Source organism: Loxodonta africana, chromosome 6 (assembly GCF_030014295.1).
Source record: "Loxodonta africana isolate mLoxAfr1 chromosome 6, mLoxAfr1.hap2, whole genome shotgun sequence".
In the NCBI taxonomy this organism is placed as follows: Eukaryota; Metazoa; Chordata; class Mammalia; order Proboscidea; family Elephantidae; genus Loxodonta; species Loxodonta africana.
Window position 1 is genome coordinate 108,163,624 of NC_087347.1, and position 16,161 is coordinate 108,179,784.

Genomic DNA, 16,161 nt, shown 5'->3' on the forward strand with positions numbered 1-16,161 from the left:
AAAGTTACTGCAAACCTATAAATATACTTGTCTCATTACTGAAAATATTAGCAATTTGAAATTTCATCTAAGTATTATAAGCCATCTTGGGAAAAAGAGAAATTAATCAATTAATCTTCATTAGTTTATATAGTAGATCAAAGACCACAGCCTTCAGTATGCATTACATCTCAACAGAGAGAAAATAAAAACCCTCACAACTGGGCCAGTAGGCAACATAATGATAAATGGAAAAAATACTGAAGTTGTCAAGGATTTCATTTTACTTGGATATACAATCAATGCCTGTGGAAGCAGCAGTGAACTATTCAATGATGCTCTCATTGGGCAAATCTGCTGCAAAAGACCTCTTTAAGGTATTAACAACAGAGATGCCACCCTGAGGACTAAGGTGCACCTGGTGCAAGCCATGGTATTTTCAATTGCCTCATATGCATGTGAAAACTGGGCGGTGAATAAGGAAGACTAAAGAAGAATTCATGTCTTTGAATTATGGTGTTGGAGAAGAATATTGAATATATCATGGACTGCCAGAAGAAGGAACAAATCTGTCTTGGAAGAACTATAGCCAGACTAGCTCTTAGAAGTGAGTATGGCTAGACTTCGTCACATGTACTTTGGACATGTTGTCAGAAGGGAACAGTCCGTGGAGAAGGACATCATGCTTAGTAAAGTGGAGGGTTATCGAAAAGAAGACCCTCAATGGGATAGATTTACACAGTGGCTGCAATGATGAGCTCAAATATAGCAACAATTGTAAGGATGACACAGGACCAGGCAGTGTTTCAGTCTGTTGTACACGGGGTCACAATGAGTTGGAACTGACTGGACAACACCTAACAACAACAACAGTTCATATAGAAAATAAATGTAATTGTTCCACAAGTTCAGGGAAACTTCAAATTCTAGTATGTGGCTCTACGTAAGATGCACTTCAGCATTGACTAAACAGGCAGCTATTTTCTGAGCAGAGAATGTGGTAGATCTTCTGATGGGAAATCCCCCAACTTGACAGTATTTTGCACTTCAGAAATGACAGAGTTTTTGACAGGTTCGATTGAACAATTAAATCCCATCAGACTGTCTGGATTCAGGAGATCACAAGTAATGAGCTACATTGGTATTTTGAATTTTCCATAGAGCACTACTGATATATAGCTTTCATCATGCTTTGCAACTCACTGGATTTATTACACTTCATATCAGAGCTTGAACATTCTGTAAATGGCATTGCATGTCCTAGAATAATAAAAATGTTGTAAAAATTAGATATTTAATGAACTTGCTGGGTAAGATTGTAAATTACTTAACTTCATGACACCTGCTTTAATTAGTACATTGGGCCTAGTAAATTCAATGGAACATCTTTATAGAATGCCTACCTGTGATTACCTGACTGATATTTGTCATTGCTACTATACAGGAATAAGGATAATTAATATAGCAATTAATTAGATGACTCTTATGGGTGTGTTTTTAATATATTTTGGAAGAATTATGTTCCAAAGAATGGGAAAATACAACTTTTTTTTAGAATTAAAGAAATAAATGCATACGTTCTTCCTTTAATGACATAATCTTTGAGTTGAGTTAGTAATATAATTTAACAACTATTCATGTGACAACTTTGGATAAATTACTCTTCTAAGGAAGCAACTGTAGAGTTGAAGTGAAATTTAAAAGTCACAAAAGAAAGATTTCCTGGTTTCCATGAGCTGAAGTTATAAAGAACTATTACAGTATTCGTGACAAATCAATTTCCTTTTCTGGTTTCCTGAAATTATGAACCTTTCACTGTATCTCTGTTTACCTGTTGTGAAAGGCAGAATTCAACCATAATCTTTATATTCAAGAAAACAAAGTCTTATAAGACAAATATGAGACAGCTGTATTAAGAAATCAGAAACAGCATAAATATTTGATCAAATAGTTGATATTGAATAAAACTCCTTGTTTTGAATTTTTCTTTTCATCTTTTGCTTTCTCTTATACAGGCAGTAATTCTTGCCAATTGAATAATGGTGGATGCTCTCAGCTTTGTTTACCAACTTCTGAAACTTCAAGGACTTGCATGTGTACAGTGGGGTATTATCTTCAAAAGAACCGCATGTCATGTCAAGGTAAAAGTTCTTGAAAAATCTTAGCTTTGATGCACTTACTTCATCTAACATTATATGTCATACAGATTTCAGGTGACCAAAGTCAGTTAAAAACAGAGAAAAAAATTACCTTGGTATGGTATTAGTTTATTAGTACATTGTTTAGTCTCATTTATATAGGCTTATTTTTTATCGATAGTTAAAGTAGGTAAATATCTAAGAATTTCTACTTTTCTGTTGTTTTCGGGAATTTCAGTTTGTTATCACACCTTTAACCAAATCCAGTAGCAACTACCATTGAATAGGCAAAAAAATGAAGTAAAAAGAAGTGGTTGATTGGCTGGAATTATGCCCAGCTTGTATTTACTTAACTTTCTTTCATCTAAGAATGTGAGGTCACCATGCTTAACTGATGGAGAAGAACACTGAAAAAGAATTGAAACCTAAGAAACCTATCTCCCTGTTTCTTGCTTCATAGAGTCTAGTTTCATTAGTCACAAAGAATGTTGATTTTAGAAGGATCATTCCTGTCCAGCGACCATAGCTTAATTTTATTTTAAATGATATTCTAATCTTATATGAAAAATATGGATATCAGTATTATTTTATTTTGTTGTCAAATACTTATATGGCATTTGCTACATGCCAGGTACTGTTCCAAGCACATTACACATATTAGCTCACTTAATTCTCATAATAAGCTTTTTATGATAAACCTATCATTAGCCCATTTTACAGATTTGGAAACTAAGACACAGAGAAGTTAAGTAACTTTCTCCACTCACACAAGTAGGCAGGGTTGGAGACAGATTTAAACCCAGATATCCTGGTTTTAATAAGAAAATTTGTGTATATAAATCATTTCTATTAGAAAAACCCATAAGCATTAACATGTGGGCTTCTGGTAGAGTACACACACACACACACACACACACACACACACTTATTTTATATGTTTTTGATCCTGGGAATGCGAGATATTATTAGCAAAAATTAAGCACTTTCGGTATTTTTAGTGTTCATAAGGGTTTACAAAGTCTAACTGACCCTTAGGAATTTAAGCCAGAGAAAAGTCACAGCACCGTGGTTAAAGAAAAAAATAAAGAAAAGCAAACATATCTAAAAGCAAAATTAATTTTCATATATAAGCAATGAGGCACTTAGGTTTTAGAAGAGAGGGAGTGAATTTTGTTTGTGAACCAGGTATCCCTCCAAGAAGAATGATCTCCCTCAGTGTTTAAAAAAGTGTGTCCCCAGGACAGCAGCATAATCATTTTAGAAATATAAATTATCAGGACCTCCTAAATAAGAAACTGGGAATAGGGCCCAGCAATCTGTGTTTTAACAAATCCTGTAGGAGATTCTGATGCAGCCTCAAATTTGATAACCACTCATTGTGCCCCATTTTTCAACTGGTCAGGGAGGGTGGTATACGATCTTTTAAAAAAAAGAAAAAACATTTCATGAAGTTAAATTTAGGGTGTTCAAATAACACTAATGAAATGAGTTTTAGTCTGAAGTGTTCATTTTGAGCTTCCTCCCACCCCCATTTAGGTATAGAATCCTTCCTTATGTACTCTGTGCATGAAGGAATCAGGGGAATACCTCTGGAACCAAGTGACAAAACGGATGCTTTGATGCCCATCTCAGGAACGTCATTTGCGGTGGGAATCGATTTTCATGCAGGTAAGTAGCTGTTTATTCATCATTTATGTATAATGTATTCATTTGATTTATTAAATTTGATGGCTATATAACTTTTCTTTTTGTACTCTGATGGTCAAGATGAGAAATAAAGACAAAAATTAGAGGTGGATTTTTAGTCTATCACTAATTCTTCTAAACATGTTTTAGATGAAAACTTCAAGTAAAATTTTCCTAATGTGTAGCGTTTGAATTACAGTGAATTAACATGTCATGATTGGCATTTGGTTGCTTCTTTTTTATTTCTCTCTTTCTTTATTAATGACAATTTTACTCTTTCTAGTGTATAAATAAGACATATAAGGTATTTTGACCTAATATATACTTAAAGCACAATATTATTTAAAATATTTTCAGGATATGATTATCTATTCTAATGCAAGCAATGGAAATTGAAATCCAAATAATGGGAAAAAATGGTCTATGCTATATGATTTTAAATTACTTTTGAATACAGTACGTATCATTTTGGAGTCAGGTTTACTACTTTACCTTCTTATGCTTTAGCAAACACTGAAAGAAGGCAGATTGGACACTGACATTTTGCTGTGGATAATATAAATGTATGATTGGGAGTTGATGGTAGACACTTTTGAATTTATTGAATAAAACCAGTTTATTTTTTAATGCCAATTGCTAAATTTAGGCACAGTATAAACCTTAGGTACCCTTCTTTCATTGCTATTCCAATGTATTATTCTACACTTCAGACTTCAAACTTACAAAAACAAATCTCTTCACCTTTCATCTAAAAATATGCGTCCTGGTTTAATGTTTTAATTTTGAAGATCCACATGCATTTCTCGGTGTTTGTATATATATAAAGACTTAATTGTGTTTAATGTCAAAATATGTATGGCTCTTTGGCCTACAATCTTAAAAAAAAAAAAAGTCCTTAAGCATCTACATGTGGGCTTCTGGTAGTAAGCTTATTTTTTCCCCTAGCTATAACATATTTTGTTTAATCATGTGTTAATGAAATTCTTGGCTACAAATTAATGAATTCCTGCGGATCTTCACAAAATTTTCAAAGATGACTTTTCTTAAGAAATTATTTTGTACCAAATGTTTGGGATCACATAAAAGCAAATTTGCTACAATTTTTAAAAAGCATTTCCCAAAAGGAAATACAGACGGGCATAACCTATTTTATTGAATGATATGCTAATTTTGCCAAAACAGTCTGCTAATTTTGCCAAAATCACAGTGTGATTTTGATCAAAAAGGCTGTTTGTTCAAACCTCGTCATTCATGGAAGGCTCATTTTCCTACCACCCATTATCTACCCTGCCTCCTATTTATATGCATCTTGTTCTTTAGAATTTTATCATATACCACTTTTCAAGTACAAAACTAGGAAAACTCCTTGGAAAACATTTTATATACATATGTATGTATTTTTACTAAGTATGTAATCCCTTGTTTTAGCTGGCATCACATATTTAATCCTTTTAAAGACTCCATACTGGCTTTTGAAAATATTTCATAGATTTCCATGAGATACAAAAATTCTGTTTAAAATATAAATGTTCTGCTTAGATCATTAATAACGCTCTTGCAACTGAAGGGTGAAGTGATTACCTGTATGAGTTGAATTCACTCTCTGGGGTTTTATAAAAATATAGGCCTTGAAATGCTGAAGTTTAATATAATGTGCCATGGAAACATTAGTAATTAGTCTCTTCTACAGGAGACTTTTACCTGCAGAAAAGAGTACTCTCTCTGTTATCATAAACTTATTTTGTATCAACGTAGCTTTTCATCAGAAGTTACGTGGCATTAGATAAAACTTTGTGACCATCACATCAGTATCATCAAATTAGGTTGCAAGGATTATTTTCCTATATATAGATACCAAACCAATTGCTGTCGAGTTAATTCCGACTCATGGTAACCCCATATGTTGCAGAGTAGAACTGTAGTGCATAGGATTTTCCCCGTGGTTTTCTTCTGAGGCGCCTTTGGGTGGGTTGGAACCACCAACTTTTTGGTTAGTAGTTGAGCACTTAACCTTTCTTGCCACCCAGGGACTCCAGCAAGGTGAGCAGAATACAGAGATAGCTTATACCTTATATTGTACAAGGATACCTTATTGCACACTCATTTCTGTTCTGTGTCTGATTTTTGACATTTCTCATATTCTTCATATTGTGCCTGCATTATTTTTCAATTATGTACCTGTAGAGAAAGTATTTTTAGAAATCTATTTCTGCTTCTAAAGGTAGAAGTATGTAGGCATATGGAATAGCCATATAAATAGAATGTTGAAGAATCTATTAAAATCTCTGCTTGTTAACAAAAACAGTAATGCAAAATTTACTTTGAAACCGCAGAGGGTTAGAGACCTGGGGGCTGGTAGAGCATGAAGTGGGAAGAGTCTAGCCTTTAACAGCAGGTAACTTGGTTTTTGATGCCAGCTCAGCCACTTACTAATAGTATGACCTTGGGTAAATTACTTAATTTTTCAGTTTCCTCATTTTTGGGGGTGTGGGAATATTTATACAAATGTCTGCAAATGTTTGGCAAAGCACCTGATGTACAATAGGTGCTCATGAAATGTTAACTATGTTTAATAATGAAAATAAATACGTTGTAGAAATTAATGCAAGTGATATCTACATATGCAGATGTAGATATATTAAACAAGCATGTTGTCCTGGGAGCTGTATTTAAACTCCTAATAAGCAAGGATTTTCAGCTTCCTGTTCTCTTGAAAGATACAGTATTTTGTATTTAGATGTCTGCATAGAATAATAGGTGTTTCTTAACTTCTTGCTGCAAGAAGAGTGGGTTAATTTCCTTAGTGAAGATGAGCTTAAATATACAGAAGACGAAAACAGTCTGTACAACAGATACTTAAAGATCGAATAACATTGCCAGAAATTAAAGTCATTAAACATGAATTTAGGAGGCTAGCATATCGTACTCAGTGAACCAATGAAATACTAATGATGATGATGATGACAGTGGTGGTGGTGTCAAAAGCTTTCAACTGCTTCAAATTCCTTCTGTACTTCCATCTGATTCACAGTCTGATACTTGACCATTTATGTTCCATGAAAATATATTAGTATCAGAATAAGTATCAGAAACTTGATTTATAATTGTAGGCAATATACAAGTTCTGAAATTTAGCTCAGTGAAGTTGCTTCAGGGAGAAAATAAAAATAAATAAATAAATAACTTGGTTGTTCCTTAGAAAGATAGAGAAACCAAATAATTTTTGATGAGATGCCCTCTGTCTCTTTCAATTTCCATGGCCTTCATGTTTCACCTGATTCCTAGATTCTTCCTCTAATAATTCCCTTTGTAGATATTCTAGTTCCCCTTCTTCCATTAATGACATCCTCCTCAGTGACATAATCCCTGCATTACCCAGGGCTGTCGAGTTGATTCTGACTCATAGCGACCCTGTAGGACAGAGTAGAACTGGCCCATAGAGTTTCCACAGACCGCCTGGTGAATTGGAACTGCCAACCCTGTAGTTAGTAGCCATAGCACTTAACCAGTACGCCATCAAAGTTTCCAAATCCCTACATCAGGATTAAATAAAGTTAAAGGTAATAAAATGGAAGGGCACAATTTCTCATTCTAATCAAATGGCTTCCATTATAATCTATTCATTATTATTTCATTACTGTAATTTTACCAGGATAAATATACACCCTCTCCTCACTTATCAACATGGTTAATTTCTAAAGACCAGGTCATTAGGCAAAAATGGAGGATGACCATATCAAATCACAAAATGGAGAATGACTATATCACCAGGTAACTGTCAGATTACATCATTACTTAACTATTGTTACAGATTGAATTGTGTCCCTCAAAAATGTGTATCAATTTGGCTAGTCCATGATTCCCAGTATTGTGTAATTTTCTACCATTTTGTCCTCTGATGTTATTTTCCTTTATGTTGTAAACCCTGTCTCTATGATGTTGATGAGGTGGGATTAGTGGCAGTTATGTTAATGAGGCAGGGCTCAAGCTACAAGATTAGATTGTGTCTTAAGTCAATCTCTTTTGCGATATAAAAGACAGCACTAGCAGAGAGACGCAGGGACCGCATACCACCAAGAAACAAGAACCAGGAGAATAGCTTGTCTTCTGGAGCTGGGGTCCTTGTGCTAAGAAGCTCCTTAATGACAAGGACTTTCTCCCAGAGCTGAAAGAGATAGAGAAAGCCTTTCCCTGGAGCTGGCACCATGAATTTGGACTTCTAGCCTCCTGGACTGTAAGAGAATAACTTTCTCTTTGTTAAAGATTTCCTCTTGTGATATTTCTGTTATAGCAGCACTAGATAAGGAAGACAACTACCAAACCGCTGAGAATCATGGCCCAGCCAATGCTACTTTCACCTTGCACCTCTGCATTCATTACTGCCAGGTATACATTGTTAACACACAAAATAGTGAGATAGTAGATTTTTTACTATTGTCATGAATGCAAAATATCGGATGACGAAATAGTCAATAAGTGAGGAGAAGTTGTATTGTTAAAACCTATATATTTCATAAGGATTAACAGATCTAGGTTTTAATGGGCTTGGTCCTAATGAATTAAAGCTTTCTGCAGTGAAAGAATTTCTTTTACAAAATGAAGCAATTCTGGATACTATTCACAGAAGAAATAAGGCCCTGTGGCTGAATTTAAAACGTTTAAAGCATTCTTTTCACTTCACTGAAAAGTCCCATTTCACTGAAGGGAAAAAAAAATTGAGCTTTGAAAACTATTGCCTGCTGGGTGATATTGCTCCTGATGAATGAATATTGCAGTTGATACCTTAAAAGATATATTTTAGTTAGGAGAAAAGCCTTCAAAACAATGCCCATTGTTCCAGTAGGTTATGTGATCTTTAGTAAGGCATTCTCTATTTAGACTCCCCTGTCACTCACTGGGCATATTGAAAAAAATTTTTTATTGTGCTTAAAGTGAAAGTTTACCAATCAAGTCAGTCTCTCATACAAAAATTTATATACACCTTGCTATATAGTCCTAGTTGCTCTCCCCCTAATGAGACAGCACATTCCTTCTCTCCACTCTCTCTTTTCATGTCCATTTGGCCAGCTTCTGACCCTCTCTACCCTCTCATCTCTCCTCCACACAGGAGCTGCCCACACACTCTCCTGTGTCTACTTGATCCAAGAAGCTCACTCTTTACCAGTATCATTTTCTATCCCGACTCCAGTCAAATCCCTGTCTAAAGAGTTGGCTCTGGGAATGGTTCCTGTCTTGGGCTAACAGAAGGTCTGGGGACCATGACCTCTGAGGTCCCTCTAGTCTCAGTCAGACCATTAAGTCTGGTCTTTTTATGAGAATTTGGGGTCTGCATCCCACTATTCTCCTGCTCCCTCAGGGCTGCTTGGTTGTGTTACCTGTCAGAGCAGTCATCAGTTATAGCCGGACATCATCTAGTTCTTCTGGTCTCAGAATAATGCAGTCTCTGGCTTTCGTAGCCCTTTCTCTCTCTTGGGCTCATATTTACCTTGTTGTCTTTGGTGTTCTTCATTCTCCTTTGCTCCAGGTAAGTTGAGACTAATTGATACATCTTAGATGGCAGCTTGCTAGCGTTTAAGACCCCAGACGCCACACTCCCAAGTGGGACGCAGAATGTTTTCTTAACAGATTTTATTATGCCAGTTGACTTAGATGTCCCCTGAAACCATGGTCCCTAAACCCCCACCCCTGCTAAGCTGGCCTTTGAAGCATTCAGTTTATTCGTGGAACTTCTTTGCTTTTGGTTTTTCAGTCCAATTTTGCTGATCTCTCCTGTATTGTGTGTTGTCTTTCCCTTCATCTAAAATAGATCTTATCTACAATCTAATTAGTGAATACCCCTCTTGCTCCCTCCCTCCCTCCTAACCCTTATAACCATCAAAGAATATTTCTCCCGTAATTAAACTATTTTTTGAATTCTTATAATAGTGGTCTCATACAATATTTGTCCTTTTGCAACTGACTAATTTCACTCAGCATAATGCCTTCCAGATTCCTCCATGTTATGAAATGTTTCAGGGATTCATCATTGTTCTTTATTGATGCATAGTATTCCACTGTCTGAATATACCATGATTTTTTTATCCATTCATCCATTGATGGACACCTTGGTTCCTTCCATCATTTTGCTATTGTAAACAGTGCTTCAGTGAACATGAGTGTGCATATGTCTGTTTGTATAAAGGCTCTTATTTCTCTAGGATATATTCCAAGGAGTGGGATTGCTGGATCATATGGTAGTTCTATTTCTAGCTTTTTAAGGAAGCGCCAAATTGATTTCCAAAGTGGTTGTACCATTTTACATTCCCAAAAGCAGAGTATAAGTGTTCCAGTCTCTCCAGAACCCGTCCAAAATTTATTACTTTGAGTTTCTCGGATTAATTTTTTTTTGTTGGAGTGAGATGGAATCTCATTGTAGTTTTGATTTGCATATCTCTAATGGCTAATGATTGTAAGCATTTCCTCATGTATCTGTTAGCTGTCTGAATGTCTTCTTCAGTAAGTGCCTCTTCATATCTTTTGCCCATTTTTTAATTGGGTTATGTGTCTTTTTGTAGTTCAGTTTTTGCAGTATCATGTAGATTTTAAAGATCAGGTGCAGATCAGAAATGTCATAGCTGAAAACTTTCTCCCAGTCTGTAGGTAATCTTTTTACTCTTTTGGTGAAGTCTTTGAATGATCATAAATGTTTGATTTTTTAGGAGATCCCAGTTACCTAGTTTCTCTTCTGCATTGTTAGTGATGTTTTATATACCGTTTATGCCATGCATTAGGGCTCCTAGCATTGTCCCTGTTTTTTCTCCCATGATCTTTATTATTTTAGATTTTATATTTAGGTCTTCAATCTATTTTGAGTTGGTTTTTGTGCATGGTGTAAGGTATAGGTCTTGTTTCATTTTTTTTTTGTGGATGGATATCCAGTTATGCCAGCACCATGTGTTAAAAAGACTGTCTCTTCCTCATTTAACTGACTTTGGGCATTTGTCAAATATCAGCTGCTCATATGTGGATGGATTTACGTCTGGATTCTCAATTCTGTTCCAATGGTCTATGTATCTGTTATTGTACCAGTACCAGCCTGTTTAGATTACTGTGGAGATATAATAGTTTCTAAAATGAGGTAGAATGAGGCCTCCCACTTTGTTCTTCTTTTTCAGTAAATCTTTACTTATCCAGGGCCTCTTTCCCTTCTATATAAAGTTGGTGATTTGTTTCTCCATCTCATTAAAAAATCTCATTGGAATTTGGATCAGAATTACATTTTATCTCTAGATGGTTTTGGTAGAATAGATATTTTTACAAGGTTAAGTCTTCCTATCCGTGAGCAAGTTATGTTTTTCCGCTCATGTAGGTCTCTTTTGGTTAACTGCTGTAGCGTCTTGTGGTTTTCTTTTTATAGGTCTTTTACATCTCTGGTGAGATTTATTTCTAAGCATTTTATCTTCCTGGGCGTTACTGTAAATGGTATTGATTTGGTGATTTCCTCTTTGATGTTCTTTTTGTTGATGTGGAGCAATCCAACTGATTTTTGTATGTTTATCCTGATACTCTGCTGAACTCTTCTATTAGTTTCAGAAGTTTTCTGGAGGATTCCTTAGGATTTTCTGTGTATAAGATCATGTCATCTGCAAATAGAGATACTTTGACTTCTTCCTTACCAAGAGCTAAGGATGCCCTTTAATTCTTTATCTAACCTAGTTGCTCTGGCTAGGACCTCCAGCACAATGTTGAATAAGAGTGGTGATAAAAGGAATCTTTGTCTGGCTCTGGATCTCAAGGGGAATGCTTTCAGATCCTCTGCATTTAGGATGATGTTGGCTTTTGGCTTTGTATAAATGCCCTTTATTATGTTGAGAAGTTTTCCTTCTATTCCTATTTCGCTGAGAGTTTTTCTCATGAATGGGTGTTGAACTTTGTCAAATATCTTTTCTACGTCAATTGATAAGATCATATGATTCTTGTCTTTTGTTTTATTTACATGACGGATTACGTTAATTGTTTTTCTAATGTTGAACCATCCCTGCATACCTGATATGAATCCTACTTGGTCATGATGAATTATTTTTTTGATATGTTGTTGATTTCTATTGGCTAGAATTTTGTTGAGGATGCTTCATGAGGGGTATAGGTGTATAATTTTCTTTTCTTTTTTTTTTTTTTTGGTGTCTTTACCTGGTTTTGGTATCAGGGATATGCTGGCTTCATAGAATGAGTTTGAGAGTATTCCATCCTTTTCTATGCTCTGAAGTACCTTTTTAGTAGTAATGGTGTTAACTCTTCTCTGAAAGTTTGGCAGAACTCTGCAGTGAAGCCATCTGGGCCAGGGCTTTTTTTGTTGGGAGTTTTTTGATTGTCTTTTCCATCTCTACTTTTGTTATGGGTTTATTTAGTTGTTCTACCTCTGTTTGTGTTAGTTTAGGTAGGTAGTGTGTTTCTAGAAATTCATCCATTTCTTCTAGGTTTTCAAATTTGTTAGAACATAATTTTTTGTAGTAATCTAATATGATTCTTTTTAATTTCAGTCGAGTCTGTTGTAATATCACCTGTCTTATTTTTTACTCAGGTTATTTGCTTCCTCTCCTGTTTTTCCTTTTGTCAGTTTGGCCAACAGCTTATCAATTTAGTTATTTTTTTCAAAGAACCAGCTTTTGGTATTGTTAACTCTTTCAATTGTTTTTCTGTTGTCTATTTCCTTTAGTTCTGCTCTAAATTTTATTGTTTGCTTTCTTTTGGTGCCTGAGAGTTTCTTTTGTTGCTGTCTTTCTATCTGTTCAAGTTGTAGGGATAATTCTTTGATTTTGTCCCTTTCTTCCTTTTGTATGTATGCATTTATTGGTATAAACTGACCTCTGAGCACTGCTTTTGCAGTGTCCCAAATATTCTGATAGGAAGTGTTTTCATTCTGATTGGATTCTATGAATTTCTTTATTCTATCCTTGATGTCTTCTATAATCCAGTCATTTTTGAGCAGAGTATTGTCCAGTTTCCAAGTGTTTGATTTCTTTTTCCTGCTTTTTCTGTTATTGATTTCTACTTTTATTGCCTTATGGTCAGAGAAGATGCTTTGTAATATTTCAATGTTTTGGATTCTGCTAAGGCTTGCTTTATGACCTAATATGTGGTCTATTCTGGAGAATGTTCCATGTGCACTAGAAAAGAAAGTATACTTGGCTGCTTTTGGGTAGATTGTTCTCTATATGTCTAGGAGGTCACATTGGTTGATTGTGGCATTTAGATTTTCTGTGTCTTTACTGAGCTTCTTTTTGGATGTTCTGTCCTTCACTGAAATTGGTGTGTTGAAGCTATCTATCTCACTTTTCAATTCTCATAGAGTTTGTTTTATGTATCTTGCAGGCCTGTCATTGGGTGCATATATATTTAATATGGTTATATCCTCCTGGTATGTTGTCCCTTTAATCATTATTTAGTGTCCTTCCTTATCCTTTGTGGTGGATTTAACTTTAAAGTCTATTTTGTCAGAAATTAATATTACTACTCTCACTCTTTTTAGGTTGTTATTTGCTTGATACATATTTTTTCCATCCTTCGAGTTTTAGTTTGTGTCTCTAAGTCCAAGGTATGTCTCTTGTAGGCAGCATATAGATGGATAGAGGTTTGTTTTATCCATTCTGCCACTCTCTGTCTCTTTATTCATGCATTCAGTCTATTTACATTCAGTGTAATTATGGATAGGTATGCTTTCATTTTGATGTCTTTTTTGTGTGTTGTTGACAGTTTCTTTTTCCCACTTAATTTTTTGTGCTGAGTAGTTTATCTTTATATATTGTCTTTTCCTCTTATTCGTTGTTGTTGATTTTGTTCCGCTGAGTCTCTATTTTTTTCTTGTATTTTATTTGGATGGATAGGATTGCTAGTCTCCTTTGCGGTTACCTTAATATTTACCCCAGTTTTCTAAGTTTTAACCTAACTTTTATTTGTTTATATCGCCTTGCCTTCCTCTCCATATGACAGTTCTGTGACTACATTCCTTAGTCCTCTTTATTTTTTTTAATGTTTTCTTCATTTACATAATGACATTGCTTTTCCCTGTTTTGAGCGTTTTATTTATTTATTTATTTTTAATCTTGGTTTATTTTAGAGATTTTCCTATCTGGATTGACATCTGATTGCTCTGTCTTGTGTTCTAATCTTTGCTTTATATCTGATATTATTGATTTTCTAACCAAAGAACTGCCTTTAGTATTTTTTGTAGTTTTGTTCAGTTTTTTACAAATCCCTTAAACTTCTGTTTATCTGGAAATGTCCTAATTTCACCTCCGTATCTGAGAGACAGTTTTGCTGGGTGTATGATTCTTGGCTGGCAATTTTTTTCCTTCAGTGCTTTATATAAGTCATCCCATTGCCTTCTTGCCTGCATGGTTTCTGCCAAATAGTCCGAGCTTATTCTTATTGACTCTCCTTTGTAGGTGACTTTTTGTTTTTCCCTAGCTGCTCTTGAAATTCTCTCTTTATCTTTGGTTTTGGCAAGTTCGGTTGCAATATATCTTGGTGACTTTATTTTAATGTCTACCTTATGTTGTGTTCAATAAGCATCTTGGATTGATATCTTCTCATCTTTCATGATATCAGGGAAGTTTTCTGCCAACAAATCTTCAACAATTCTTTCTGTATTTTCTGTTATCCCTCCCTGTTCTGGTGCTCCAATCACTCGTAGGTTATTTCTCTTGAAAGAATCCCACATGATTCTTACGGTTTCTTCATTTTTTTAATTCTTTTATCTGATTTTTCTTCAAATATATTGGTGCCATGTCTTTTATCTTCAATCTCACCACTTCTGACTTCTAGTTGCTTGATTCTGCTGCTCTGACTTTCTATTGAGTTGCCTAATTCTTTAATTTTATTGTTAATTTTCTGAATTTCTGATTGCTGTCTGTCTATGGATTCTTGTAGCTTATTAAATTTTTCATTATGTTCTTGAATCACTTTTTTAATTCCTTCGGATGCTTTATTTTTGTGTTCCTTGGCTTGTTCTGTGCATTGTCTGATCTCTTTCCTAATCTCATTCCTGATGTTTTGAAGAGTTCTGTATATTAATCTTTTATATTCTGCATTTGGCAATTCAGGAAGGCACCTTCATCCAGAAGATCCCATGATTATTTTGATGCTTGTTGAAATGATCATGGTCTGTTTTTTAATGTGATTTGATATTGACTGTTGTCTCCATGTCATCTATAAGTTATTGTATTAGTTTATTTTATGTTTGTTTACTATATCTTAGCTTCTTGCTTTGCTTTGCTTAACATGCCCAAATAGGTTGCTTGAGTTAGCTAGCCTGATATTTTTTTGCCTTTGAAGCTCTAACATCCTGGCACCAGGTGGCTAGAGCTGTTATCAAGTATATCAGCCTAGAAGTCCATTCACCATTCTTGTATGGATTTGGCTCACGTGTCCAGGCAGTTGGCCACCAAGTGTGTGGTACACACTCTGTCCTACAGTCTTAGAGATGCAGGGGTTGTTGGTGTAGGTACCAGTATCTGGTTGCAGCAGGGGGTCATGCTCTGAACAAGGCAGGGGGCTAACAACTGTCCCCTGAGTCTCTGTGAGGAAAGCTTGTCACTGTTCCCTAAAGCTCACAGGTGGGTGGGTTCTGCTGATGGACCATGGGGACCCAGTGCTTTTGGTTGTAAGGATTGGGAGGTGCCAGTTATCCTTGGACCTCTGTCCTGGGTGACTGGTGATGCGAGTACAGCCGTCAGTCCTTCGGCCCCTGATGTGGGTAGATGAAGACCCTGTTTAATAGGCAAAGCAATGTCAAGCATCAAACACCCACCTCTTCACTGCACAGCTGAAACAGTTGAAGTCTGTGAACAATGGCCTATTCTCCTGAAATAGGCCCACACAGGTCCATGCGGGGGGAAAGGTATTCAAAGTCCACGGACTGTTTATGCCCAGACAGGAGCCACTTCTGTCCTCACCTCCCCAGGTTAGTGGAGCTGGGAAATTATTTTTCGCCCAATTGTGAATTTATTCCTTTTCCAAGACTAGGACAATGGCTTAGAATGCTCAGCAGGACGTATCTCGGGCCCAAGGAAATCAACAGCCACTGAACCTGGCTTGTGGGAGGGGGCAGCAGTAGAATAGATGCAAGTACTTAGCTTTTGCCAAAAACGCCATTCTTCTCTGGTTCCAGAGGTGTGAGTAGGCTGTGCATCTGGCTGTTTCTCCCTGAGGAACCTGCGGCCGAGCACTACTACTAGCCCACTGCAGTCACTCCCGGGAATGGTGCCTGGGGATCCCAGTGATTCAGGTCCAACAAGTCCTCTCTGCTTCTGAACGACCTCTCCCTCCCCCTACCATTCAGTCCATTTTCTAACTTTGCCTTTAATGTTCAGGGCTCCTA

The 16,161-nt window shown here is 36.0% G+C and overlaps 1 protein-coding gene across 1 annotated transcript in view; it reads left to right on the top strand.

Annotated features, from left to right (window-relative positions):
• The window catches only part of LRP1B (LDL receptor related protein 1B), a 1,749,164-nt gene that overhangs the window by 1,171,888 nt on the left and 561,115 nt on the right, over positions 1-16,161 (top strand). Inside the window, exons 33-34 of the mRNA XM_064287257.1 lie at positions 1,995-2,120; positions 3,654-3,785. Coding sequence (XP_064143327.1) covers positions 1,995-2,120; positions 3,654-3,785 — 258 coding nt within the window. The remainder of the gene's footprint in view (positions 1-1,994; positions 2,121-3,653; positions 3,786-16,161) is intronic.